This window comes from Poeciliopsis prolifica, unplaced genomic scaffold (genome assembly GCF_027474105.1).
Source record: "Poeciliopsis prolifica strain line A6 unplaced genomic scaffold, Auburn_PproV2 SCAFFOLD017, whole genome shotgun sequence".
Classification (NCBI taxonomy): domain Eukaryota; kingdom Metazoa; phylum Chordata; class Actinopteri; order Cyprinodontiformes; family Poeciliidae; genus Poeciliopsis; species Poeciliopsis prolifica.
Window position 1 is genome coordinate 2,659,762 of NW_026562392.1, and position 27,244 is coordinate 2,687,005.

The window sequence follows — 27,244 nt, forward strand, 5'->3', positions numbered from 1 at the left end:
GCCTGCCTCTCTCTTTTTTTCTTTTTTTTTTTTTTTTTTTTTTTTTGAGAAGATAAATTTGCATGTCTCCCTCCTCAACACTGGAGGAGGAGGGCGACAAGGAAAGCCCAACCACTGTTTGTGGTTGGGCTTCACAGAAGTGAAGTGTTTTCTCAAATTATACCAGTATAAAACAGTAAAATAAGTTGCAGATTAACTTTTAGTCCCAAATGTCTACATATAACAAAAGTCTACATATATATAATATTTATATCTATATATATATATATATATATAAAACGAGTGAAGCTGTTTTATGTGTTTTATTTTCTGGGTGCAAAGATCTCCTGAAATCTGCCTTGTCATGGCTACTCCATGCTCTCTTAAGTCAGATTTTTCTGTACAGACAGAGGATGCACAATACTCAAAACCAAAAAACAAAAACAAGACATGCATATCCTGAATGCCCACATGCAAACAGCAGCTTCTTATCGCACTGTAAAAGCTACAATCCAGCAAACTTTGTCCCAGTGAACCTGCAAGCCTTAATCGCCTCTGAAAATCCTTTGTTTTCCAAAAACAACAATATCCACGAAGAATTTGGCACCTTGATGGACCCAAATATATTTCAGAACCTGCAATAGTTCAGGCGTGATGTGTTCCTTCAAAAAAAAAAAAAATCTTTAAATTCTTAGATGAGATCTGAATGTGCCTTGCTGCAAGATAAACAATGGCCTTGTTTGTTTCACTAATAAAACTATTACTGAGAGTCCATTGTGAAGACCGGAGAGGCAGCGTCTTTTCCTCGGGCTGCGGCACAAAAGCTGTTCCGTGTTTTGTACCCGTTTTCTGCGACACAAACTGAGGCTATGTATATATAAAGCTAATCATACATAGCATCTAGAGTGGCTTCCAGTAAAGCTTGCTCCTGATTTCCATTGTTTGGCTCATAATAGGCAGTGCAGCCCGTTGGGTATGCGACAGAGGGACATGCGTACCACCCACCGTCAGGCCAAATACTCCAGTGGCTGCATTGTGCTGCAGGAATTCATATCTGCAAACATTGCAAACAGATTACCTCAGTGCACAGATTTAGACAGACCCTAAATCAGGTCTGACTGAATTTCCAGTCAGACAGAACAAAACAGGCCTTTTAAAACCGATTAAAAGGGTAACAGATGAAAAAATATAAAAACACCATTTTTTTTCACAATAAATTGCAGCTCTTAGTCACCAATATTAATGAATGTTTAGGTATCAGGTCTTCTTTGTAAATGCATATTTAATTAATAGGTTATTAATCAATCACGTGGACATGATCAACTGCACAAATCCTCTATGAACTCACCTTATGCAAGTTGCTGCGGTGTTGTTAAGTTACACAGACATGGTTTCTGCGCTTTTTGCCAGAGAATGCCAGTAAGCAGAAAGGAAATGCAAACAAATGTCTCAATGATCTGCATGATAATCAGGGGGAAAGAAACGCAACTGGATCCAAGAACCCATATAACAACACACTTGGATGGACCTTTCCTGCCATTCAGAGTCTGAGTCGACAAGCCGGAGACTCTTTCCAAAATCCAATGAATAAGTCAGAAATTAATCTCCATGTTTTACACATTTTTGCTCATGTGATGAGTATGTGACAAGACCAAATTGAGCAGCAGTTGTCCAGCTTTGAATGCAACGAACATAAAGCATCACTTTTGATGTAATTTGAAAGAAGAATCCGAAAGCATTTATCGAGGAGAAAAAAAAACAAACAATTAATTTAACTAAAAATAAACTGAAAAGTTGAATCAACCCTTATCTGTAGCCATTTTCTTGACATGTCATGTTCAACAATTGTATCAAAGAGGCGGGGAGAGACGGCAAGATAGTAACTGAAAGCCAAACAATAACGCAGTCTGAAAAATGATGCTCATTTAACCTTTGTGTCCACCCTGCAAAAGACAGAGTGTCTTTAAACTTCATAATTATGTCATGTCATGAACTTGTGAGAGTGTCTCAGACTAAAATGAAAGGAGTGAAGTGTATTCTTTCTGGGAAATAAAACCTAATCAAGCAGATCTTATTTAAATAAGCTGTTTTTTTTTTTTACTGCATTATCAAATATCCAGTGACTTGCAAAAGTATTCACACCCATTGAAGCCTTTCATATTTTGTCAAGTTTCAACCACAAATTTCAAAGTATTTCATTTGATTGAAGACCAGCACAAAAAGTGCTATTTTGAGTTGAAGACGCAAAATAAGATGTTACAAAAAAAACCTGAAAAGTGTGTGTTGGTATTCATTTCCCTTGAGAATTTGATTCAACCTGTTTATAGTTTTATATCTTCAGATAAACATTAGTGCAAACAAAAATGTATAGCAATAAAGAACATTTCTATTCTAAAAGTTTTTGGGTCTACTAAGTAGACCAATTGAATTTTTTTTAATTGGTCTGATGTAATATTTAAATTTTAAATGTCATGTTCTTATTACCTGTAAGTGGAAAATCATCACAATTAACAACTAAGTAAGTATGAAACTTACTTAGTTGCATACTGCTACTCAGTAAGAGACATCAAAAAGAGAAGACGAGCCAGCAACTAAAAATGACAAAAGTAAGCAGATCTATTCTATTACGTTTAAATTCTTGAGTTTTTCCAGCCGCCTGTTCTACATAGAAATGTCAGAAAAAATAACAGTTTGTGGCAGAAACAGTTTTGGAAACAGCTTCATCCTCACTGAGCCTCAGCTGATTGCACACCGGACTCCCAGCGGCACACTGCCCAGCGCTGGCATGTGGTGTCCTGATAATGTCCCCACAGACTGGTTTGCTGCCAGCCACGGGCAAACTCAATTCTGTTGTTTGATGTCAAGGGTTGGCTCCAGACAGACCAAGCATTGTGTCCCAAACAATAAACCCCAGGCCCACTGAACTATAAACATGTCCCTTTGGGGGCGTTTTCCTCGCTTTCTTTGCAGGAGACACCCATAATCAGGAAACCTGACCTGACTTGCCTAAATTTAGCAACCCTCAGACCTCAAGTGCCACTGACTTGGCACCAATCATCATTTGTCTCCTGCTCTAATAAAATGCTAAAGCATAGAGGATGTTGACAGTAGCTTGCCTCTGAGGTGGAGGTCTTACAGTTTAAGACATTTGTCAAAACCATAAATGGCAGCAAAACAAGCATCATTTGACAACATGCTTTTTTCTCTGCAATATCTCTTATATAATATCTACACAACTGTTGTCAGGGACACATTACTAAAGAAACTGACTGGGAACCCAAACAGTATTGGGACCCTTGTTCATAATTATTGACTGCATATATAATAAATTAAAATGCATGTCCCATTGGATCTTGTTTGTCAGATTAAATGGACCTTTGAAAATAACCTTGAAGTAGGTATGATGCAAACTTTTCATTAAATCCACATTTATGTTTTTAAAAAAAGAAGTTTTAATTGGTCTGATGTAATATTTAAATTTTAAATGTCATGTTCTTATTACCTGTAAGTGGAAAATCATCACTGTTAACAGAAATAAAAGCTTATATAATTTTTTACTTAATATATGTGGAACTTTCAGTAGGATTGCAATTTTTTAGATGGGTTAGTTTTTATGCATATTTTTCTTTTTATTCTTCATTTTATTTCCTCTGAAGTTTCTATGTTTATATTTTGTCTGTGTGCTGTGAGTACTTGAAAACTGAAGTCAAATTCCATGTTTGTACACACAACTTCAGCCAGTAAAGTTTATTCTGATATTTTATTGTTTTAGAGTCTTCTATGAGATGTTTCTTTGCTTGATATGGTTAAAACTATAAAGTGGCAAGAGAGATGCAGTTAAAGATGCTACCACAAGGTAAGGAAAACAGCCAGTAGGGATGTTTAAACTACTAAAAGAAAATGTCACAAAATATAGAAAAATATAACAAATATGGACAAGGCATGATATACCAAAGGTAACATCCTATATCTATAAACTTATTTAATATCTTCCTTCATCCAAAAACAACTCATACTGCACTACCGCTCTACTACCAGTGGGTGTCGCTGCGGGCTCCTTGGTAAGCCTGACAGAGGCCTTCCGGTTCCTCTATTGGATCAGCTGACTCTGATGCTGCTGTCAGGAGACCTCACGACCTGCGCTGAATGGCAACTATGAACATTGTCAAGCTATAGAATCACTACAGGCGGCTGTATTTCGACCAGTAACACCAACGCAGTTAGCATACGGGTGAGTGAAGTGGTTAAGGAGCACGAAACCCGCCCCCATCTGTGTTGTTGTTGTTAGCATTGCTAGCCGTAGTGGCTAGCGGCAGCTAATCCCTGCTGGATGTTGCTTGACCTTAACTATCGTTTTATTTGGGTAATATTCAATATTGCTGTTTGGTTAATAACCGGGAGCGAAGTCGAATAGAGAAGGTAATAAATTAAGTCCATTCCTATTGAATGAGTTCCTTATTAGCCTAATGGTATAGAATGACCATCCATTGCTGCATTTTACATATAGATGTATTGCAGTCAAGGAATAGCAATTTATTAGCGTAGTGCTTTGTGTTGCTAACTTAAATGTTTATGTAATTGTGGAAGAAATTAAAAATATTCCTAAAACGGCTTTCCTTCCAGTTTTCAGAATCTTCTCCAGAGCTGTAACCATGACCGAGTTTTGGCTCATCTCTGCTCCTGGAGAGAAGACCTGCCAACAGACATGGGACAAGCTGATGGCAGCGACCACACGCACTAACAACCTCTCCACCAATCACAAGTTCAGCATCCCAGACCTCAAGGTTAGAGCGGATTCCAGTGCTTATCTGGTTGTCAGTTAGTTTTCATCCTTTCACTTTTTTTAAGAATATACCCCCGCCCGTTTGTAAGTCCAGTCTGAAATCCAGGTAGTTTTCAAGACAACTCACCGTGTGGATCCGTTGTCAAGAGTAAGCGGCCTGTCTGTTTGAAAAGCAGCCCCTGCACGCATCACCTTTCTGCATGGTGAAAGCGTTTCGCAAAGTTTCAATCCACGGAGCAGCTCAGATCATGGGTTCAGCTCGTCTCCGTGCCAAACACGGAGTAAGTGCACCCTGCTGACGTTGTTTCTAAGTGAGACTGTGATGTCCTCCTGGAACCGTTAGCGATGCATGAGCAACCCTGGACAAAGAGGCGCCATCCTAAGCACACAGGGGCCCCCCCTAGGCATCACTGCAGGCTGGTTTAGCGTTAGATGTCAGTGTTCAAACACGGCCTTGTTGACCTTTGGGGGCTGGAGGGTCTACATCCCTAAATTGCAAAAACGTTTTAATGTTTTTTTCTTTTCTATTTTATGCATAAAACAGGTGGGAACGCTTGATGTCTTGGTTGGACTTTCAGACGAACTCGCCAAATTAGATTCATTTGTCGAAAGGTATTTGGATCGCTTCACACTTCATGACTAGAAATGTTATTATTAATGTTATTATTATTGTGGTGCTTCTTTAGCATTTGATGATTGAAAATTTGATGATCCCAATCATCCAGGGATCAGAATTGTTGAAATTTCTTTTGATTGACTCTGATCTTTAAATTGCAGGTTAAGTCCGTAAAAAAAGCCTGGATTTGACGGATTGAGAGAGTTTATTTTGAAAGGAACCTGTTTGTTGGTTTTAACTAGTGAAAACTTGATTTTTGCATTTCTATCAAAACACTAATCTTCAACACTGACCCTCAAATGTAGCCGGTTTACCGTTCTCTACCCTCCTCCCTGACCCCGTAACCTTGAGGAATTTTGCCGGGAATTGCGAACTGTGAGCTCCTGAGGTCTAAACTTGGCTTTTTACAGTTGGGTGACACATCGGCAGATTTGTCTTTAGTCATGTTTTGGCCGTACAGCCTATCTGGTATAAGTTTAGTCTTTTGGAAAAGTTTCCCATTCAGAACTCGCACGCTGCTGTTGCTGCCTGATCTATGTTTTGGTTCCACTGTGGGGATTTCCACATCTGTGAGGGAAAAAAAACAAGCTTACAACACAGCAGCAGTTGTTTGCCGCCCGTCGGTCATAAATGAAGTTCCTCTTCGACGTTTGCGTTTAGTAAATCTGAAAAGAATTCTTAGTTGTCTAAAACATTTCATATGTACAATAAGAGAATTGGATGTTATTCTAAAATAGTATTTTCCTATGTAGTGTTTGGCCCTCTGATGGGATTTGCTGTGATGTGCCATCTTAGAACTAACCTTGTCAAAAGCTCTTTTTTTTAACATTTATGTGCAAAAACTTCTGAGCTTTCGGGAGCTTTTTGCTTGCGGGTTATGAGATCACATCGTAATTTGATGTCTTGTGGGGTTTCGCAGTGTGGTGAAGAAGGTGGCTCAGTACATGGCCGATGTGCTGGAGGACAGCCGAGACAAAGTGCAGGAGAACCTGCTGGCCAACGGAGGTACAGTTCTAACTTTGTTGTTGCGTTGATAAAGGTTACATAAAGGACGAATTGTGATGTTTAAATGTGGTTATTTGAGCAGTGATGTAATGAAACTAAAGCCAATTCTTCTAGTTAGAACAACCTCACATCTAAATGCATATTTTTTGGATTTTATTTCATAGACCGACACAAAGTTTGTTTTGTTTTTTTACAAAGAAAAATGTTCATTTGTTCTGTTTTGAGACCCCTGAGTTAGAGCATTAATTTTATTAATTAATACATTTATAGTTTAGGAAAATCTGGTTTATTTTTCACCACTGATCTCCTAGAGTTTTTATAGTTCAGAGTTGTGTCAGGTTAAGATATGTTTTGTAGTAACGAGATTGAAGAAGTAATCTTACAAGAATATAGTCATAATAATATGACAATAAAGTCTCAATGTTAACAGAATAAAGTCAGAATATTAGGAGAATGAAGTAGTAAATTTATTAGAGCTCCAACACAAAAAAAATAACAAATTAGTTATCCAAGCTTTTTGTCATTAAAATGACATATTTCTCATAATTTTAAGATTTTCTTCTGGTAAAACTGCATCTGTATTCTGCTGTTAAGACTATACTCTCACGAAGAAACAAAAACATTTGTAGCCAGACCCCTATACTGTGTTGTACAAGGGAACGATTAAAATAAAAAACACTTTTAAAATGTTTTCTGTTATTTGTAATTTTGGGGGTATGGGAGAAGCAAGAAAGAACTGTATTAAAATCGAAAAAGATCTAGCATGAAAAAAGTAATCAGATTTATTTCTGTGCCTTATTGCCCTGCTTTGTCACTGCAACTACAGCTGTTTATAACTTAGGTCACTTCTGAAGGCCCTGCATTTGATCTAAATACAATTACAATTGACCAAATAATGTTACACACCACACTTCTAACATTATTTGGAAAAAAACAAAAAAAAACCCTAAAAACATTTTCATCTTTTCTTGTACTACAAAAATATGTTGTAGTTTGTGTTAGTTTGTCACAGAAAATACAAATAAAGCACATTCAGTTTTGGGGTTTGACATATTTGACACACTGTGAAAAACTTGAGTGCTTCTCCATATCTCAGAAAAACATGAAGTGCTTTGTTGTTTGTGTTTTAGTTGACCTGGTCACCTACATCACACGGTTCCAGTGGGACATGGCGAAATATCCCATAAAGCAGTCCCTTAAAAACATCTCAGAAATCATCTCAAAGGTAGGTCTGTTCATACGTTTTACATAATCTCTGATGTTCTGTGAATTTTTTTTTTTGCCAGAATCCTTGTAATAATTAGTTTCCCGGATTGTTTCTGTTGTTTGGTGTTGCCAAATTTTCCATTCATGAAGTGCCTTTCAATTCTTTGTTAGTCATTAAATCTCTGCTTTGCTTCTGCTTTCCTTCAGCAAGTAACCCAAATTGACAATGACTTGAAAGCCAGAGCATCAGCTTATAACAATCTGAAGGGAAACCTGCAGAACTTGGAAAGGAAAAATGCGTAAGTGTTCAATACTTGTGTTCCAATTTAGTTTAAATACCTTTTTTTAAGGGACTCAAGAAGAAGCTTCAATGTGGCATTTTATTGTTCTACTCAGATGTGAACTGGAATGTTTTTTTGTTTTGTTTTGTTTTGTTTTACTTTCCTGTTTTGTATTCCTGTATAATTGTCCTTTGCCACTAGGGGGAGCTTGCTGACCAGAAGCCTGGCGGACATTGTCAAAAAGGAAGATTTTGTCCTGGATTCAGAGTACCTCATTACTATGCTGGTGGTTGTACCAAAGTAAGCCTAAAACTTCTAGTCGTGATTGATTCAAAAGTTTGGATCACTAACGCCACTGCTCTGTTCTTTTAGGACTAATTATCCTGACTGGCAGAAAACATATGAAACGCTGGCCGAGATGGTGGTGCCTCGATCGTCAAAGTAAGTTACAAAAATGTGATCGAACAACAACACCGAGCATTTTCACACAACTGTCTGCAATATTAAAATCCCCATCCACGCCGTCCTCCAGCCTGCTGTTTGAAGACAGCGACAGCGGGCTGTTCAGCGTCACTTTGTTCCGGAAAGCCATAGATGATTTCAAGCACAAAGCCAGAGAGAACAAGTAAGACTTTATGATTTAGTCTGGCGCCATTTTCTCTCCCCGAACATGTGGCTTTCCACAAGACGGTGCTTGTTTGATTAAATGAAGCTTTTTTATTATTTTTTTTCCTGCCAGATTCACGGTGAGAGACTTCCAGTACAATGAAGAGGAGATGAAGGCTGACAAGGAGGAGATGACGAGACTCTCCACAGATAAGAAGAAGCAGTTTGTAAGTGAAGTTGATTGTGAGACACTTGACTTTTCTACATATAGATCAACCGATTCCTGTTGGATTGTTTTGTTTTTTCCTATCCAAGTTAGATTATTGAATCATCATAGATGCAGTATTTAAACTGCATCTATGATGATTGGTCGTCCCGTACATTTTCTGGTTGCATTATTACAGCTGAGTAAATTAAAATAAAAATAATCTGTTGCTCTTAGGAGCCACAGGGTATGAATTCAGCTCCTTCCCACTGTGTGGAACCTCACACTGCTGCATATTTTCCATCATGTTGTGCATAGAAAGCAGAAATTTTTGCTTTTACCTGTTTTAACCTGAATCACTTTGACAATTGTATTCATCCAGTCCCTTGAGGATTTTACCTTTTTTAAATTCTTCATTTTTGCAGTCAAAATCACTTCTTTCATGGTGCCACTTTAGAAATATTTGCAAGAAATTTTTTCATAATTTTCCTCGTTAAAATCCCTTCCGAAATCTACAGATAAAAGACAAACGTGAAATAACAACAAGCAGATGAATTGGACACACAAACAATGTTATTCATCAAAGAGCTTATTTAGCTCGATTTTTGCTTCACTCCATATTGACTAAAACTTGACATCAAGTAAGACGGAGTCAGCAACGTGATGGGAGTAAGAAATACTGCCACCTGCAGGTAGGAGCTAGCAGTCACTTGAAGCCTATGTTTTGGACTATTTTTCAGAAAATTTACAATAAACTAGCGCAACAGAATGCAGGGATCTGTTGATTTATGTGTACATTTGTGTGATTGCTGAATCACAAAAAACTAGAGCGACTGATTGTCAGTGAAGTTGCATCAAACTCTGGTACAGAAACTGTTAAGCCAAACATAACCGATCCTCTCGCTCTGGCTTCTGCAGGGTCCCCTCGTCAGATGGCTAAAAGTTAACTTCAGTGAAGCTTTCATCGCATGGATTCACATTAAAGCACTGAGGGTCTTTGTGGAGTCTGTTTTGAGGTATTCATTTAACAGTTTGGACTCATTTCTGCTGTAAATGAAGCCAGTGGTAGTGAACATGTCTTGCCACGTTGTTCTCCCGTAGATATGGGCTGCCAGTGAACTTTCAGGCAATGCTTCTGCAGCCCAGCAAGAAGAACATGAAGAAGCTGCGGGAGGTTCTCAACGACCTGTACAAACATCTGGACAGTAGTGCAGCAGCTATCATTGATGTAAGTGCTGCAATCACACTAAGGAAACACAGCTTATTAATAAAGCACGAGAAACAATACATTAATGTCATTATAAATATAACTTTGTTCTGCTCTATGGATTTTTAAAACTTATTTCCAGCAATGTTGTGTTGCTTTATAGATCTTTATACTTTGTTCATAATTGATTCATTTTAGATATGGATATTGATATGCTGTGACAACATAGGCTTTGGATGTAATCTTCTTCCTCCATGTTAGTTTTAAACGAACCATTACCCTATTCTGTTTAATGGATAGCTTGATTAAGATGTATTGAGATGATTCCTCTGCACAAACTCAACGTTTAAGTCTTCTGCTTCGTTCCAGTCTGCCATGGACATCCCAGGCCTGAACCTGAGCCAGCAGGAGTACTATCCCTACGTCTACTACAAGATCGACTGCAACCTGTTAGATTTCAAAGTTTAGACAGTCGTCCAGTTTTCGCCCTCATGCCGTGTGTTTATTAAGTTATGTCCTTCCTGTTCTCTCACACTGTCCCCCCCTCGATCCCCCGACCTCCAATCTTTGGTCAGCTTCTGCCACGACTGTGCTGCATGATCATTCCCTGTGGTATAAAGCGCTCATCTACCACTTTTACAACCAAGGGACAAAAAGACTTTTTATATATTGTCCTAGTTTAAAGTTTATTTTTTCCTGTTTTAACACAAGTGATTAGCTTTTTTTTCTTTTTTTTATGTGAAGTGAATACAGAAATCATACTGGAGAGTTATATATTTACTGTCATTCCACATGTGCTGGTGTGTATTTATAGCTGCATCTGTGTCGGTGTTCAGAGATTTATGTTTACATATGGGTACTGTCATCATTGCGCCCATGGCAACCACACCCGGTACGCATTTCAGAGTCTGTGGGCGATCCCTGCAGACGTCGGGAAACCAAGTTATTAACGGCGTGTGTGTCGTTATCGTTGTTGTTTCTTGTTGTGTGTATCTTCTGTCGAAAAGAGATCTATAACTGAATATTGTGAAAGCAGTTGATTAAATAAATGATTATATGTAATTGAAACCAAGGATTTGCGTGCAAATAAAACAGCCGAGGCCCAGATACCGGACTGTGAATTACTGGTTAGTCACACAATAATGTGCATGTGATGAGAGTGAGTCACGTAAGCAGCATCTGTTTAATAAAAAGTGATCCTCCATGAAGCTGTGTGATGACTGATCATGTGCAGAGCCATAGGCTGTTTCGCTTTTTGAGAAGAAATTACTTGGAATTTAATTGAGAGACGATTCAATTTCTCTATATATTCCAGCTGAAAGCAGCAGGAGGCGCCAAAGAGATACTTGTGTACAAAATGTTTAGTTGAAAACAAACGGGATGCTGCAGCTTTTCCATGAAATGTGAGCAGCCTAATAAAAAGTAACCCAATACCTTTAGTGTGAAACTTTTTTGAGCGCAATCTGAGGAAATGCTTGCACAAATCATTGTGTGAGAGATATTTTCTTTAAAGAGCAAAACAAAATAAAAATAAAGTTTTGCAACAAAACGAGAACTCTTTAAAACTAATTCATTATTGTGAGAAAGACAATAACTAAATTATAACAGTATTCATTGTTTTACAATGCCTCGCAAAAGTATTCACACTCAGACCACAACCCTCAATGTATTTTACATTATATGATAGGCCAACTGCACATAATTATGAAGGGGAAAGAGGTGCATCACTTTCAAAACTTAAGAAATATTTGTGAGGGGTGACCTACATTGTAATACAGTGCACTCCAGAATAAAACGCAGTATCTATAGACTTCAGAGGTCATTTAAATAATACAATCTGCCTACAAGCAATTTAGTCTCAGTATAAATGCAGCTGTACTGCAGCTGTCAGAGGTTTGTTGAAGATAGGCGTTTCTAAACAGTGGCCAACTGTTTTGTCTTGGATTATTTTATTTTATCTTATTACTGGACTTAAAGAGACATAGAATTACTCTATTGTCAATTTGGCAAGGAAATGTGACTGTTCTGTGTACCAATGAAAAATCACAGAAATGTGTAAATGTGGTCTAGACCTAAATTGGCTCTTCGTCCATTTTTATTTTCTGTCCTAGAACATGATCTTTCATGAGGGTCAATCTTAAATGTAAAATAAAGGATATGATTGTAGATATCATATTAAACCCCTTTTTCCATCACAGAAGAAGTGGGGTATTTGAAGAATATAAATACCTTTATGGTGACTAGTTGTTTTGATCTGAAATAAGTTTTGGAACCAGTTTTTTTTTTTATTTTTATTAAATCACCTGGAAAACAGCGGTCTCCATGGAAACATTTATTTTAAAAAACAACACGTTAAATCATTTAGTTTATTAGAACTATTTTGTGAGGAACTGTCTTTAATACTCACTAGTTGTTTTGAATTGAAATAAGTTTTTTAACCAGTTTTATGAAAAATTACCTGGAAGCACAGCCCATGTATGGAGGCCTTCGTCCTCAACATGGCCGTCATATGAGTGATAACCTTTGTGTCATGCCCTCCCCCTCTCTCATCACCCTCTTTCCTGTCCACTCTCAAATAAAGGCCAATAGAAACAATAAAACCTGCAAAAAGAAAAAGAAAAGTGTTTGAAAATGAGTGGACTGCATTCCTCTATACCTTGTCAAATTCTTGCTGGTACACAACAGAATTTCCCCACATTGGGAAAATAAAAAATATGTATTTTTTTATCATAAAGAATAAAGAAGAAAAAAAATAAAAAACATATATATATATATATATATATATATATATATATATATATATATATATATATATATATATATATATATATATATATATATATATATATATATAAAAATGACAGCACTCCCCCTGGTGGTCATAAGTAAAACAGGACCAATGTTTTCTGTTAGGTCTTCTCGGGCGCCACCTACTGACGTGTGACAGCAAAGCCGGGGAGCGGGTGGGGAAACAGTCACTGTGCTTCTTCTAGTATTAGCAGTCAGCCCTGCTGCCTTGTGAAAGAAGCCCAAATGCCCCCAGACTGCCGCTGTCTCGTCGGCCTGGACCTGCTCTCGTCTTCGGGCCTCCTCCGCTGAGAGAATGAAAGGATGGCCGACGTGCTGACGGATGCTGCGGCAGCAGCAGCAGCGACTCGCCGGGCTGAACGGAAGCACCATGACGAGATGAATCCACCGGAGGATGCCGAGGACCTGTCTCTGGAGGAGATACTGAGGCTTTACAGCCAGCCCATCAACGAGGAGCAGGCATGGGCGGTGTGTTACCAGTGCTGCCAGACGCTGGCGAAGACCCACAGGGGTAAAGGGAGCCCTGCTGCCGCCGCCGCCGCCGGAGCGTCCTCGGTGGCGGCGGCGGCTCCGCGGAGGATATCTGGACCGGGGGATGTTAGGATACAGAAAGACGGCTCGGTGAGGATGGAGCAGCACGGCTGTGAAGGTAAAAGAAACGACAACCCGACCCCAATTAAAATTCATGACAGGCTCAGCTGGTCAAGATGAAATCAATCCGCTTCTTGCCCCCTTTATTATCACAGGCTTATTATAATGAGGCGCAGTTTGAACGCGAGGACCACCGCGCAGCCAGGCAGGCAGCCAGGCAGGCCCATGTTCATATGGAAAAGCCTAAGTTGGCTCACACAAAGCCTATTTCACAGCAGTTCTTGTTTCTCAGCCTCCTGCCCAGGTTGGGCTCATTTTGCGCGTGGGGATGAAAACAACAACCCAAGAGCCCATCAGGCTCCATTACTGGGGTCTGACGCACAAAGGAGCCTCGGACCCCTGTCGCTCTCACTCTGGTGGGTTCTCACCGAGCCCGTTTATCCTCATCCTCCCCACGTGTGTGTGTGCGCCCGTCGTGTTTCACCTCGTCATGATTAGGAGGCTCGTATCAGATCAGGCTGATCACCATCTGATTGCAGGAAGCGATTAAGGGCTGAACTGATCGGGTTGAGGGGCCACACGGAGTGACGCTTCCGCGGCGATCAGGTCCATTATTGCCACCTTCCATTTTCTCAGGTAAAAACTGTTTTCCAAACAAATAAAGTCGCAGTCGAGTAGATGTTGGGGTGTGCCTCAAATGAGGCAAGGCGTTTCTTCCCAGAGTGCAGACTGGACTGAACGCTGCTAAAGGCCTGTCAGGCTTGGTGGCTTCCAAAGGGCCAAGACATGTGCTGTGGACCTGTGATCACACACACAGCTGAGCTGAGCTGTGTGTGTGTGTGTCTGATTCAATAGATGCGCCTCCTGTCTTGTGTAAGCGACTTGGTTGAGCAAATCTGAAAGGCACAGCTGTGATGATGATGCTGGTTGGCCTGTAAGTCCATATGAGTGGAGTGAATGGGCTATTTTTAGATTCCAGGAAGAAACCACTGAAGAGGGGAGTGCAATGTTGTGTTTCTCTGTTGTGTAATAATGCAAAAGATAGACACCTGTGTCATTTTTTTTCTTTGGTTCACACACCAAGTATTTGCTCCCTTACAGATTTCTTCTGTTTTCTTTTTTATGTTTTTTCCTTTGGTCACATTTTCAGATCAAGAAACACGTTTTAATACCAGATGAGGATAAAGTTGGGTAAACACGGGGAGCAGTTTCAAAATGATAATTGAATTTGTTTGAGGGGAAACGAGCGACGCAGGTCGACCTGCACAAAGCAAGTGCCCTGTGACCCTAAGGACTGCTTCGGCCACCCTCAGTGGCACCATCTGCGCTCCAGGGCTTCATTAGCAACGACTCTTTCATCTCTAAGGAGGAATGATGACCCACTAATCTGCGGAGAATTGGTTTAATATAGGCACACTAGGGAGGGTGAAATGCCACGCCACTTGGACTAGGCCTCCCCAAAACCTTAATCCAGTTGTTTTTGAGGCATTTTCGTTTGCTTATTTGTTGGTGTGTACCAAATCATTGTTTCAGACCACCACCCTCCACACCTGCAACTCTTAGATTGTCCACTGAATTAAATGCAAGACTGCCTCACTGGTACGCAGTCGTTAGCAACATTACACGCTCATGTTAAGTTTGTTCTTTTTCAGTCTCAGACTTTGCATTTATATTTTCATCTCACTTTTTAGACACTTTATTCCCCGCCAGCCTCATGATATTCTAGCCGTCCCCCTAATAAGTAGAGTTAAACATGGAAGGAATAACATCACATAAAACTCAGTAAATTTTGTCATTTCACGTGTATCAATGAAATCTCCGTTTCTTGCACAAGTAGTCGTTTTAATTGCCACTTATTGATAGTCTTCAGTAGTGCTGCACTGTTCTTCTACACAGCAGCTTCGCTAATCAGAGTCAGTCGTGTACATAATTAGACAAATCAATACAAAGTGCTGTTAGGAGCTTTAAATCTCTTATTTGCTAATCTAACCTCTGTTTCTATTCAAAACGACATATTTTATACCTGGGCGTCGACCGAAATTTCCCATAGTGCTGTGAAAAAGTCTTTCTAGTCCTGTAGCGCTCCTGTCTTATCTTTGTTTTCTTTTTCTTTTGTCCCACTTAAATATTTTAGATTTTAAATGGTTTTTAATATCAGATAGGAATAATTTGAGGAAATAAACTGTTGTTTGCTCTAAAGTACAATTTCACTTATTAAAGAAAGAAAGCGATCAAAACTAATGCTTGGTACCAGGACCACTTCGGAGCACAGCATCTATATTTTCCAAATAATTCACTAGAGATAATATATATATCTAAAATTTCCTTGAAACAAATAAATATAAGAGGAAACGCTCTTTCTGATTGCTGAGTGGCCATTCATTTTTGCTAGTAACATTTTTTTTTTCACGATTCAGTTGTGTTTTACTTTTTCAGACTGGGCCTTTTGTAATTATAATTCATTTCTGATGATCTGGAACATTTTTACTGTGCCAAATAACCCACAAAAACCCCCCAGCAAACACGGAAGAAATCTGATCTGAAATTGTTTTTATCTTCACATGCACTTTGTGCCATGTCTATCCAGATAATATTCAGCAAACATATTATAGAAAGTTTATTAAAACGACAGAAGTATGCAGTGCTACACCTGACAGGAGTGTGGCCTGTAATCTGCTGATTCAAGTTGATGTCCCGGTGATGTCACTGACAATCTGGTGATGCTTTACTGTGGGTTATCATACAAAGGAGCTATTTGTTCGGAGGAACATCTACCAACTGCTTGTTTGGTCATGAAGTCAAAGACGTAGCCTGGAGAAGTTGCTGAAGTGTCTTTCTTTTGAAGGAGGAACACAAAGGTTCTTGGGAAGAGTTTTGTCATCACGGATCACATGCAGCTCAAACCGATTAAACGATTAGAGCAGAGGTGTCAAACTCCAGTCCTCAAGGGCCACAGTCCTGCAGTTTTTAGATGTCCCACAAGTACAAAACGCTGGAATAAAATGGCTTAAATACCACCTCCTTGTCTAGATAAGTTCCCCATGACCTAATTATTCTATTCAGGTGTAGTGCAGCAGAGGTCTGTCTAAAAGTTGCAGGACTGGAGTTTGACACCCCTGGATTAGAGTGAAAGAAATTTGAACAAATAAAAGCAGGTCCCATTTGCACAAAGACATTAACCAAACAGGGAGGTTTGAGTGAAGGAGTTTAATGAGAAGCATAGAAAAGGCACTAGAATTAATAAGAACCGCAACATTAAGAAGATGTTGCGGTTCCTTTACTTGAACTGCCAATTAGTAGAAGTATTTATAGGCAACTTTCCTTATTTATTTATTTACACATCTGGGATCTGAGTTCAATTTTGTTAACACAAGCAAGCAATTGTGAAATGATATGACCATAAAAATCCTGACTCCCTTCTCAAGCCATTGAAATGTGACTTTTCAGTTGAGTATTTTTCTTTTTGTCATCTTATAATGAGCAACAGTTTTAAACAACCTGTAATTTTCAAAATTTGCTTTTATGACATGATTTTTCTTTTTTATTTCTTTATCCAGTCTATCTTTACCACAACAAATGTTGTGCAGTGTAAGTTTAAGAATGAATATAAATGGCAAAAAAATAGCTATTATATGAAATGTGTTTCTCTAAGAACTCAATACAGATATTGATCGGCTGTTAGTCACAGTTTTACATGTTTAAAGGATTCAGAAATGGGTTTGATCCAAGTGCGTCCACAGGTGACGGGGAAAATGAAGTGAAATGTTGCTTAACTTTGACAGGTTGCTGGGCTATGTTATTAAAAACTTTTAAACAAAGGGAGCGTGAAGAAGAAATATTTTTATCTATCTGCACTGCATGTTTGGTTGAAGGGCGCAATCTGAAAATGGACTCCATCTTTACTGAGAGGTTGGGATATACGTTGGAGAAAAGCCCTGAAAGTCGGAGTTAAGACCAATTAACCTGACAGTCATTGTTTTTGGACTGTGGGAGGAAGCCGGAGTACCCGGAGAGAACCCGCGCATGCACAGGGAGAACATGCAAACTCCATGCAGAAAGACTCCGGGCCCGGGAATCAAACCCAGGAGGCAACAGTTCTCCCAACTGCGCTAGTGAGCTAGCAATATAAGCTAATATCAATGTATTTGAAGAAGCTTATCTCTTTTTGGCTGTTGGTGCTCATTAGCTCTACAACAGTTAATTTATTCATGCTAAACCAGGAAATTATCGTTTAAAAGACGATGGAGTCTGACTAAAGCTGTTGCAGAAATGCTGTCATGAATGACTCAGTGACCACCCAGTGCTGGTTTTCTTGCTGTGAGTTTGTTATTTGGGGTTTGAGCTTACACTGCTTTCTCGTTCTCTTTGCAGGTAAACGCAGCCCTTGCACAACAACTGAGGTGAGTAACTTTACTGTTATCCTGCTGTACATATGTACCTGCAGAAGTGTGGTCGTGTATTATGCGAATGTCTTTGTTCTTGAAGTTTTGCAGTATCTGCCATGGGTTGTCAAAGGAACAATGTGTGGCTGTTGACAGAGATCTTTTAAATGGCTGCCTTAACCATTTCAAAGATGGCATTATTATCATTTCCATTACATTGACACTGCAGAGCTGGAAGCAGCAGGTGCATTTGCTAGTTACATCCTCAACAGGAGCAGTTGCATTAGGAATAGGAGAAACTGTAATAAATAGTCTATCAGTATATCTACTGGAACAAAATGTTTATTAATTTACCCTCTAGTCGCCAGAAAAAATGCTGATATTCAGCATATGACTGGAAAATATACCTTCTTGACTGACATGCCTGGTATAGACGAATTAATGCTATTTTATAACAGTTCATTAATTTCCTTTGGACAAAATGTAATTAATCTTAAACAGTGGGTTTTCTAATCAAGCTTTCTAAAACCAGCAGATTTAAACTGATTTCCAAAAACATTAAATAAAGTAACCAACAGAAGTTAACCTTCTGCCTTCCTGGAGTTAAACTTTGAGTTTTCCCCTTTCTCTGTCAATAGTGAGGAATAACCGAGCTTTATTTTGCTCTCAGTATGCCATTATAGTTGCAGTAGAAAGAATGGTGTACTTACTTAAAGCTTGTTACTTTTTAATTTTTTTATTTATTTTAATTTTTTTAAATGATCTGAACTTTCAAATGTTGTCAAGTCTAAGCCAAAACTTGACCAGGAAAAGCCAAACTCTGCGTGATAGAAAAAACAACCCCAGTGTTTAAATTGAATAAACATAGCACATGGTGGTTTTGTTTACCACAAGCTTATCTGCTGATATTGTTTTCACAAGGCATAAGTTATTAGGATAAGGGATATGGACATTTTTTCCTCGTAATTAGAGCCCCAGCTAGTATTTCTGATTAACTGGTTAGGAATCTCACCCATCAGGGCCTCCTGCTCAATAAGAGCAATGAGGGGGAAAAATGAAACTAATTAAAAGGCGTCATAAATCTGTCTTTACTTCCAATTTGCTGGTAAACTCTGTGCTAATTGTTTCCAAAGTTATTTATTGGTGTTTGTGGCGGTCATTTTTTGGAACGTTACATCAGGATCAGAGTCAACACTCTGCAGCAGAATCACCACGGGCAAAACCCCGTTAAAATCGCTTGCATCTCGATCCAGTCAACAGAGGGTTTGACGAATTCATAACTTTTGTTGTCTCCTCCTGGTGGATGGTGTACAGAAGCTTTCCGGTTGAATCTAGATAAAGAACTGCTGCGTAACAGATGGGCAGCCGGTAAATAACTTGGGCGCACACGCCTCCGCCCCGCTGGAGAAGCAGGGAATGTGAAACCGCATAGACAAAATCCCCACTAAGCAGCTTTGCACCAGAAATCAGTTCTCACAATGGCCCGTTTCGTGGCAGAATGGCTGACGAAAAACTACGTTGGCAAGTCGGCGGAGTTGCTCGATGCTCGATGGCGCTGAAGGCAGAGAGCGTGGAATCCACCCAAAGCTGGATGAACAGGAAGACCTGTTTAGACTGAGCTGACACACATTATCTGCACATGGCTTAAAACAGCAGGAACTCATGCAAAGTGATGCTGCATGTCAGATGATGTGGTTTTTTTTTTTCTCCGTAGCATATGAGCCGGGTTCACGGATGCAGTGGGGGTACATAAGGCCCTTTGTCTGGTAATCACTAGAGCTTCTGTTTATTAATGAAGAAAAAAAAAATCAGCATATTTTTATTAATCGGTTTTTCGTTTAATCAGATGTACGTGACAATGATTGTTTGCGGTTTTTAACGGAGATGTCGTTGCCGACACTGTTGTCACTTTGCAGACAAGCATCTGCTTGGCATGCATTTGTACAAGGGCGGAAAGGATTTTATCGCAATAGTCATCGACTAATGTAGCAATCAATCAGACTCTAAAACATGCTGAAAGAACAACAGCTTCTTGAGGTTGTTCAAGTTGTGTTCAAGTTGTGTTAAAAAATAGATCTTTTTCTAAGCATCTTTTGCCTTTCAATTATCAATCCAAAAACTAATCACCAGATTAGTAACAGCCCTGCGCTGATCAGCTGTTACATGGTGAAGTTAGAGGTTTGTTTTAGCTGCAGGTGAATCCTTTGCTACAAATGACAATGCAGTAAAGCTTTTGTGTTGTACTTCAGACAATAAAATGTTTATTTTCTCATTTAAAAATGATTAGAATTTTTATGTGTTTGCATCTTTCAGTGTATTTCTGATATCAGTATATCTGCAGAATGTGCTATTTGTTTTTACCTGATTAATCAGTTAATTCTCAAAATAATCTATAGATTAATAAGTAACCTAAAATGATTAGTTGCAGCCCTGCTTAAATGGATAAAAGAAAGGTTTGCACAATGTGCCAGTTTAAAAAAAAATCTGATTATTTGATTAGTCATCAGAATAAGCGATAGATTAATAGATTACTAAAAATAGTAAAATAACATTGACAATAATAATAATAATGAAACAAATGAATAAACTATACTTATTTTTTCCTAAGTTGAACAAACAATGCAAACAAAAATATTTTATTAAATGAATCATTAGAAAACTAAAACAGCAAAGACAGCTCTGATTTTAATCAGCTCCCCTCTGTGCCATTATTTTGTGGAACAATCTTTTGCTGCAAGATTTTCACATGGTTTTGAACATCCACAGGTTATTTTTGCCCATTAATCCCAACACAAATTACACTCATCTGCATTCCAAGAAAAATAAAGAAATTAATAATAATAATAATAATAACAATAACAACAATAATAATAATAAAATAATGGTTTCACAATGAGGATCTGTGAACAGAAATGTGCATGTTTGCCACAATTTCACATTTGTATTTGACTACATCATCCTGGTACATTTCTAAGTTGCCCTGTTTTTGCTTTGTCATGTTTTCATGTCACTCTCTGCACATTGACCAAAAGGCTTTTGTTTTGGTCTCATGTGTTTCTGTTTTGTTTTGATAAAACGCATCGAGTTTTGTGATCGTGAGTCGAAAACAATATGAAACGGTTGATGGAATATGAATGCTTTCTCAGGGCGGACAATGAAGGTGAAAAGACAGTCTGAAGTGGTGGAGGATAGTTATTTAGAATATTTATGTTGTGTCGGTGTGTTAAAGACGTGACTCACTCATATGACGGTGGGTCATGGCAGCAGAGTCAGGAGTCAGGAGGAATTATATGAGGGAGCATTTGTTCCTGCCTGAGTGGAAATGACTTATGTTTGCGCATGACACGTTATTATTCAACGATTATTGCGCTGACATACTTTTCTCTCAGCGTTCTATGATTTATTGATGATTTAAATATCGTAATACAATTATCATAAGAGAACAATACGTTTTCATATTTTTATGTAAAATATGTGAAACATTTATGTCTATGTTTGGAATAGACCTGAAATCAAAAACCATATGTGATGGAAAGACGTCTTAACCCCAACCTGTTTGATCTGGTTTCGGCCTCGACATGATGGACGTTGCCGCTGCTGCTAATCTGCAGCCATGCCAAATCCCGTTTGGTTAACATCCCAATTTTTTTTCACCCCCTTTTCATTCTTGTCTTTCTCTTTTCATTCACCCCTTCTTCCTTTCCATCCCATCATTCCGCTTGGTCGCTTGCAAGCCTGGGAACCAGTCGGGGGGGAATTTCAGGGTTGAATGTTTTGCAGTCACGAGGATTTGCCCTTACATGTTTTGCAGTCGGTTCGAACTTGAGCCTCGGAACCATCAAAAGTGATTTGGAACAGCTGAGGAAAAGAAAAGATAAGAGACAGGAGTCTGAAAATCTAGTTGCCCATCACTAAGCACCAGTCACTGCTGTGGGCAGGGCAGCACAAGCTGCCAAATCTATCATGCTGTCATCTTTGTGTTGATTCTCCCCTGAGGAAACCCAGCTGGGATGTAGTGACTGGAAAGAAAAAAAAAAAAAAGCTCACATGACTCCTCCCCCCTCGCTTTGCCTTTGACCTTTCCGTCCACATACACACACCCTCACCCACACAAACGCTCACGCCGGTGCTTGTTATGATCTTTCCTTCCCTTGATGTTGAACCTTTGTCTTTGGCCTCACCGATAAATCAGCTTGTTTTCATGCTATTATTCACCACTTTATTAAAAACGACCTCCTGGCGTATTTACAACGTAAAAGCTCTTTAATATTTTACTCTGTCACTTTAGCACACTGTTTCTCACGCCGCCATTTACTTCCATCAGTGCTTTATATGCTGTCCCTGATTCTTCCCAGTTATTTCTCAGCGCTTAGGGTTGCAAAATAATCCCATCTGTGATTTTTCACTCCTGTCCTTCGTCTTCTCTGGCAGTACTTGCTTTATCCACCATGGCTCTTCGATTCCACCAAGACAGCCTAGTAAAATGAAGCTAACTTACAAATGTCCTTCCAAACTGAGTAAAAGTGTTGGTGTTTTGTTATGTTTTATGTTTCTTTAGAGGACAGGTCATCCTACATTTTGAATCAATCATTTATTATCTGTGAAAGAGAAAAAAGCAACTATGTAAATTAGTTGTAATGGTACTTCAGGTTAAAAGCACAAAGAACAGAAAACAAGAATAAATGTTCATACAAAGTAATGAAAACAGCAAGACCTATAAATCAAGGCTAAACAGAACATGGGAAAACCTGCTGAGTAATAATAATGGAAGGATAGAAACATAAATGACAAGAAAGTGACCAAAACACAAACATAAATGATTGAGGAGTGAGACATGCATCCTATGGGTGAGTCACGGTTTTGAACTTTGAGACAGAGAACCCTGAACGAACACGGGGAAGCATGAAATCTCTGCACCGTAAATAAAACCGAGAGATGAATATTTGACACATCCCTGCAGGTCATTGAGTCCCTGGGCATCATGATCTACAAGGCTCTGGACTTCGGTCTGAAGGAAAACGAGGAGAGGGAACTCAGTCCTCCGCTGGAGCAGCTCATCGACCTCATGACCAACTCGGCCGAGGCCGAGAAGGAGGCCTGCCTGGACGAAGGCTACGAGGCCACAGAAGAAGAGGACGAAACGGACGATGGCCATCGGAGCATCTGCAGCGTTCACAGCTACAGAGATATCCTGAAGGTCAGCGGCAAAAAGAATCCAAACTGTTCCAGATGCACCAGTTTCATTTGCGGAGGACATTACGAAGGCTTACCACTTTAAGCATTAATTTATAACAACGTTGAGTTGACATTTCAATCTGTTTTTATCAGCTTTCAGTTCTAGTTTAGTACTTAGTCATATCATTGTATCAACATGTTTAATTTTTATATCCAGTGATCTATATTTGGTGAGTTGGGCTTCATCCAGTTGTCATTTCCTTGCTGTCATTGGAATACATAGCTGAGGCCTTTGATCTTATCTAACGTGGTCATAGAACATATCAAGTGTAAAAATGTAATTAAAAAGATGTTTACTTTCAGGATTCTCTCAAGGACATCTTTAAAAAATGTTCATTCTGAAAACATGGTGGGTACTTTATGTGGATGATCCGATTCTTCTGTTCAGGATGTGTTTTCTCTCAGATCTTTAAAATTCAAAGCCTGATGAGAGTTTTTGAGAATCGTTTGTCTCACCAATTTCACTCGCAACCAGGAAACTGTTGAGGAATAGCCGAGGGAAAAGTGTGACACTGTAAACACAGACATTAGAAACACATGGTCTTCCTCCCTTGGAGTCCTGTATTTGTGGCAACTGTTGGAGCAGCGAGTGAGGCCTTGTAATCTTTCCTTACATGGCCTCACGCTGTTTTGGATAAATAACCGGGCAAACTCACAAAGCCACTGATACTCCAATGGTGCCTGACATGCTGGAGCAGAGTGACATGCTGGCCAGCCTGATGGACGACCAGTTGTCAGTTCAAAACGTTTTGATATCTCTCCCCTCGCAGTATTTGTCCTACTGTATCAATCGTAGGTGACACTATTAATAGTTATTAACCTTTACTTTTTATGGATGAAAAATGGAACCAAATTCAGTATTTTCTTCAAGATATCCTCACCATAAAGTATGTAGAAGAAAGGTCATTATTTATTTATTGAATAATTGATTGCTAAAATGATTTGTTGCAGCTCCGCGCCGTGTGCTAAATATCGCAATAGCAGATAAATATTGCAAAACACAACTTCAAAAATGTTTATTAGCCTATTACATTTCAGTTGCCATGTGTTCACACTCCATAATTACATTCTGGACGTCTAACTCGAAGCGCGCAGTGTGTAGTAACTGATATATTTATATTTACGAGAAGTGGTTATTTAGATATTGATGCTGTAAGAGAGGGAGAGAAAAGTGGGGAAGTTTTGGGTGGAAGAAAAGCAAGTGCACTGATTAGTTAATTAGAAACCTGAGTTAACCCATCCTGAACATCACTAGTTTTATGTGCCATTCATGCAACATAACGTTCTGAAATCGCCGTACTTGTCCTGCCTGACTTTCCAACCTGTACACTAAAAGTACCCCCATGTTTGCAGCTGTGCACGGCCCATCTTCCCAGCGTGTCGGACGCTCCGAGTCACTACCAGGCAGTGTGCCGAGCTCTGTACACAGAAACCAGGGAGCTGCGCACCTTCCTGGAGAAGATCAAGAGTGCCAAAGAGGTGAGGCTTCATCATCGCGGCTCTGTGTTCATTACGTTCTGCAAGGTCAGCCGCAGTTAAAGAACTCTGATACGTTCAAACGTTACAGAGGTGAGAAAAAAGTAGAAAATTATTGCCGCACCATCTCAAACTCTGATAAAACCTGATGTTTCAACTTTATTTATCTTGTAAATAAAGAATAACATCTGGTTATATTTTCCTATCCAACATTTCTTAGTTTTTTATTTTTTTTTGGGGGGACTTTCATCAGGATTTGTAGTCATGTTTTAAAGGCACGGGCAAGGAAATTGTCTGACCCTGCCGTTCTTCCTCCTTCCCACCTCCTTCCATCCCAGGCACAGTGAAATGGCTGCCGAGTTTTCTTCTTGTCAGAGCTAAAACCGTCGGTCAGCTGATGGAGACAAAAATCTATGACCGGAGGGAAAGAAATGAATGGAACGGAAATGAATGGAACGCAGACATTAGAGATCATCCGAGATTATTCATGACATAACAGTCACAGCTTTAACATGCTGTTTATGTCCTTTCTGTTTATTTTATGCATTGTTCATCACTTAAAAACATGCAGGAATACACTTTAAATCTCTTTCGCAATGCTCACTTCATAATAATGTCACTACTGTTTTAGGCAGCTGCAGGTTTTGTTCTTTGGAAGTAAAAACTAGATAATTTTTAAACTTTTGAAAAGTAAAAAGAAGAAAAAAAAGTCTTACTTTCTCTGAAAAGTCAAACTGAACATTCTAAATCTGGAATGTCAAACTCATTTTCAATTAGGTTTGTATCTCAATCACAAATGTTCTCAGAATGTATTGATACTCATTGACAAACTGTTAAATATTAATTAATAGATATGTCTACAGTCGATAAGTACTTCTTAAAGCTAAACGATATCGAACATCTTTTCATCCTGAGTTACTAAATTATTTTTCTGGGGGGGGGGGTTGCACTCAAATTCTATTTTTTGTAAAACAAGTTTTGAAATATTTGCAAGAAATTTTGCGATATTTGTGCTCATGTGTGTCGGCAACATCACTTTTTGCTGCCTGTCATATCGATCGTGGAGACATCATGAGTAAGGCAGCAGAGTAGAAGAAGTTAGGAATACTGCCACCTGCAGGTGGGAGTTCAATGGACACTTGCTCAATGTCTTTGACTTAATTTACAATAAACTCAATTATATATTAGTGCAAAAAAAGTCAGGGGATTTTGTGTAAATTTTGGCTGAAGCACAAAGTACTGGATTGATTGATGCGATTTGGTATGCAGGTAAAAACTGTTCCAATGTGATGGATAAAATACTACTTCAGCACACAACTGTTGTATTGAAGGTTCTATTTCTGCAGCCCTATTGAGTCACATAAAAAGCTATAGCGACGCACCCTTTCCACACATCAGACATCGCTGACGTGAAGTGCTGACATGCCGACTGTCATCCCAGCAAAAGGTCAAGTTTTCCTGACTGATTCAGTTAGTTGTGATTAAAACAATCACACGCTGCTGCGGCTGCTGTTGTCGTTTGCTGTTTGTAATTTTGCAGTTAGCTGACGAACCACAGAACATTGCCGTCCCACATTGAATAGTCTGTTCAGGTCGTTTCTTATTACAGACGCTGATCTGTGAGTCACAGCAGTCACATGGAGACGCTCTCTGCTCGACGGAGTCTTCCCAAACAATCACCGCTTTAACAGTGCGATTCTTTCATTGCAGAAACCTTATCGACACATTCCTTTTTCAAATTCACAGTCTGCCTGTTTTTAGCCACTCTGCCTGGTTTTAGTGGTTTTATTTCTCAACCAGGCCTCATGCCTTGTCACTCTCCAACCCAAGCAGAGTAATCTTAGACTTTTGTTTCTCCTCCGGAGCTATTTGGAGTGCGCAGCTGGTGAAGTATCGGCCCATGAGCGGCTTCCACCTGAGGGTTCCCTCCTGCCACACGCCGCTGCCCTTTAAGTGCTTGAAATCCATCTGAGTGAGTGAAGGAGATTTGGACGGTTGCATAACTCACTGAGAAAGAAGCTTTAGAGGAAGGGAAGTCGGAGACTGCAGTCATTGTGTGTGGAAGTAATCACCTTTGCTGTGTTTACAGCTCCACATAAACCGCAGGCGTTAATTTCCTTCGCTGCATTTTAAAATAAGAACAGGCTGCTCCATTTTACACCACATTACAGACACAGACATGAATGCATTTTATTGGGGTTTCATGTGACAGACCGACATAAAGTAGTGCATAATTGCGATGCGAACGATATGTAGTTTTCAATTTGTTTTTACAAATAGAAATCTAAAAAGGTTGCCCTGGCTTTACTGTGATACCCCGAAATAAATCAAGTGCAGCCAGCTGCCTGCAGAGTCAGTGACTGAGGTCTGGCTGTTCTTTGACGGATCAAGAGGTTTAAAAAAACCGAACGACACAAACAACTTCGAGGACAAGTTCAGGGAGAAGTTTATGTCAAGTCAAGTTTATTCATATGACACATTTCAGCAGCAAGGCAATTCAAAAGGCTTTATGTCATGAAAGCATCATGCAGACATCAATCATGAAGCATTTTCTCAAATAATCAATAAAGTGCACGTCAAGTATGTTGATCATTGTTTCACGCACTACTAATGAAAGGCAGCTCTAAACAAATGGGTTTGAAATCTGGATTTAAAGAATCTCAGAGTTTCAGCTGTTTTGCAGTTTCCTGGAGGCTGGAAACATTGTTGGATTATGAAACGCTATTTCAAGCTTTAAGTGTCTCACAGAGCACTGGTAGAGCTGCAGTAGGGAAATCTGATTAGACTGAAAATGTGAACCAGCACACCTTACAGGCCCCGTCCCCTTTTTGCCCACAACCCCACCCCCGCAGATGAATCTGCAG

At 39.3% G+C, this 27,244-nt stretch overlaps 2 protein-coding genes across 4 annotated transcripts in view; both read left to right on the forward strand.

Moving 5' to 3' along the window:
* Positions 1-4,076: 4,076 nt before the first annotated feature.
* LOC129367714 (V-type proton ATPase subunit C 1-A) lies at positions 4,077-11,096 on the forward strand. The gene is made up of 13 exons (XM_055042346.1): positions 4,077-4,210; positions 4,603-4,763; positions 5,307-5,374; positions 6,298-6,383; positions 7,514-7,608; positions 7,797-7,888; positions 8,072-8,170; positions 8,243-8,311; positions 8,403-8,495; positions 8,610-8,703; positions 9,600-9,697; positions 9,783-9,909; positions 10,258-11,096. Exons 2-13 carry the CDS (start codon positions 4,632-4,634, stop codon positions 10,354-10,356), a joined length of 1,152 nt encoding a protein of 383 aa, XP_054898321.1. The 5' UTR covers positions 4,077-4,210; positions 4,603-4,631; the 3' UTR covers positions 10,357-11,096.
* A 1,787-nt stretch (positions 11,097-12,883) lies between these two features.
* LOC129367490 (protein spire homolog 1-like) overlaps positions 12,884-27,244 on the forward strand; it is a 32,650-nt gene continuing 18,289 nt past the window's right edge. For all 3 annotated transcript variants that reach the window (XM_055041987.1, XM_055041986.1, XM_055041988.1), the window contains exons 1-4: positions 12,884-13,345; positions 17,659-17,687; positions 22,630-22,866; positions 24,258-24,383. In XM_055041987.1, the coding sequence (XP_054897962.1) occupies positions 13,000-13,345; positions 17,659-17,687; positions 22,630-22,866; positions 24,258-24,383 (738 nt within the window). In that variant the 5' untranslated portion in view covers positions 12,884-12,999. The remainder of the gene's footprint in view (positions 13,346-17,658; positions 17,688-22,629; positions 22,867-24,257; positions 24,384-27,244) is intronic.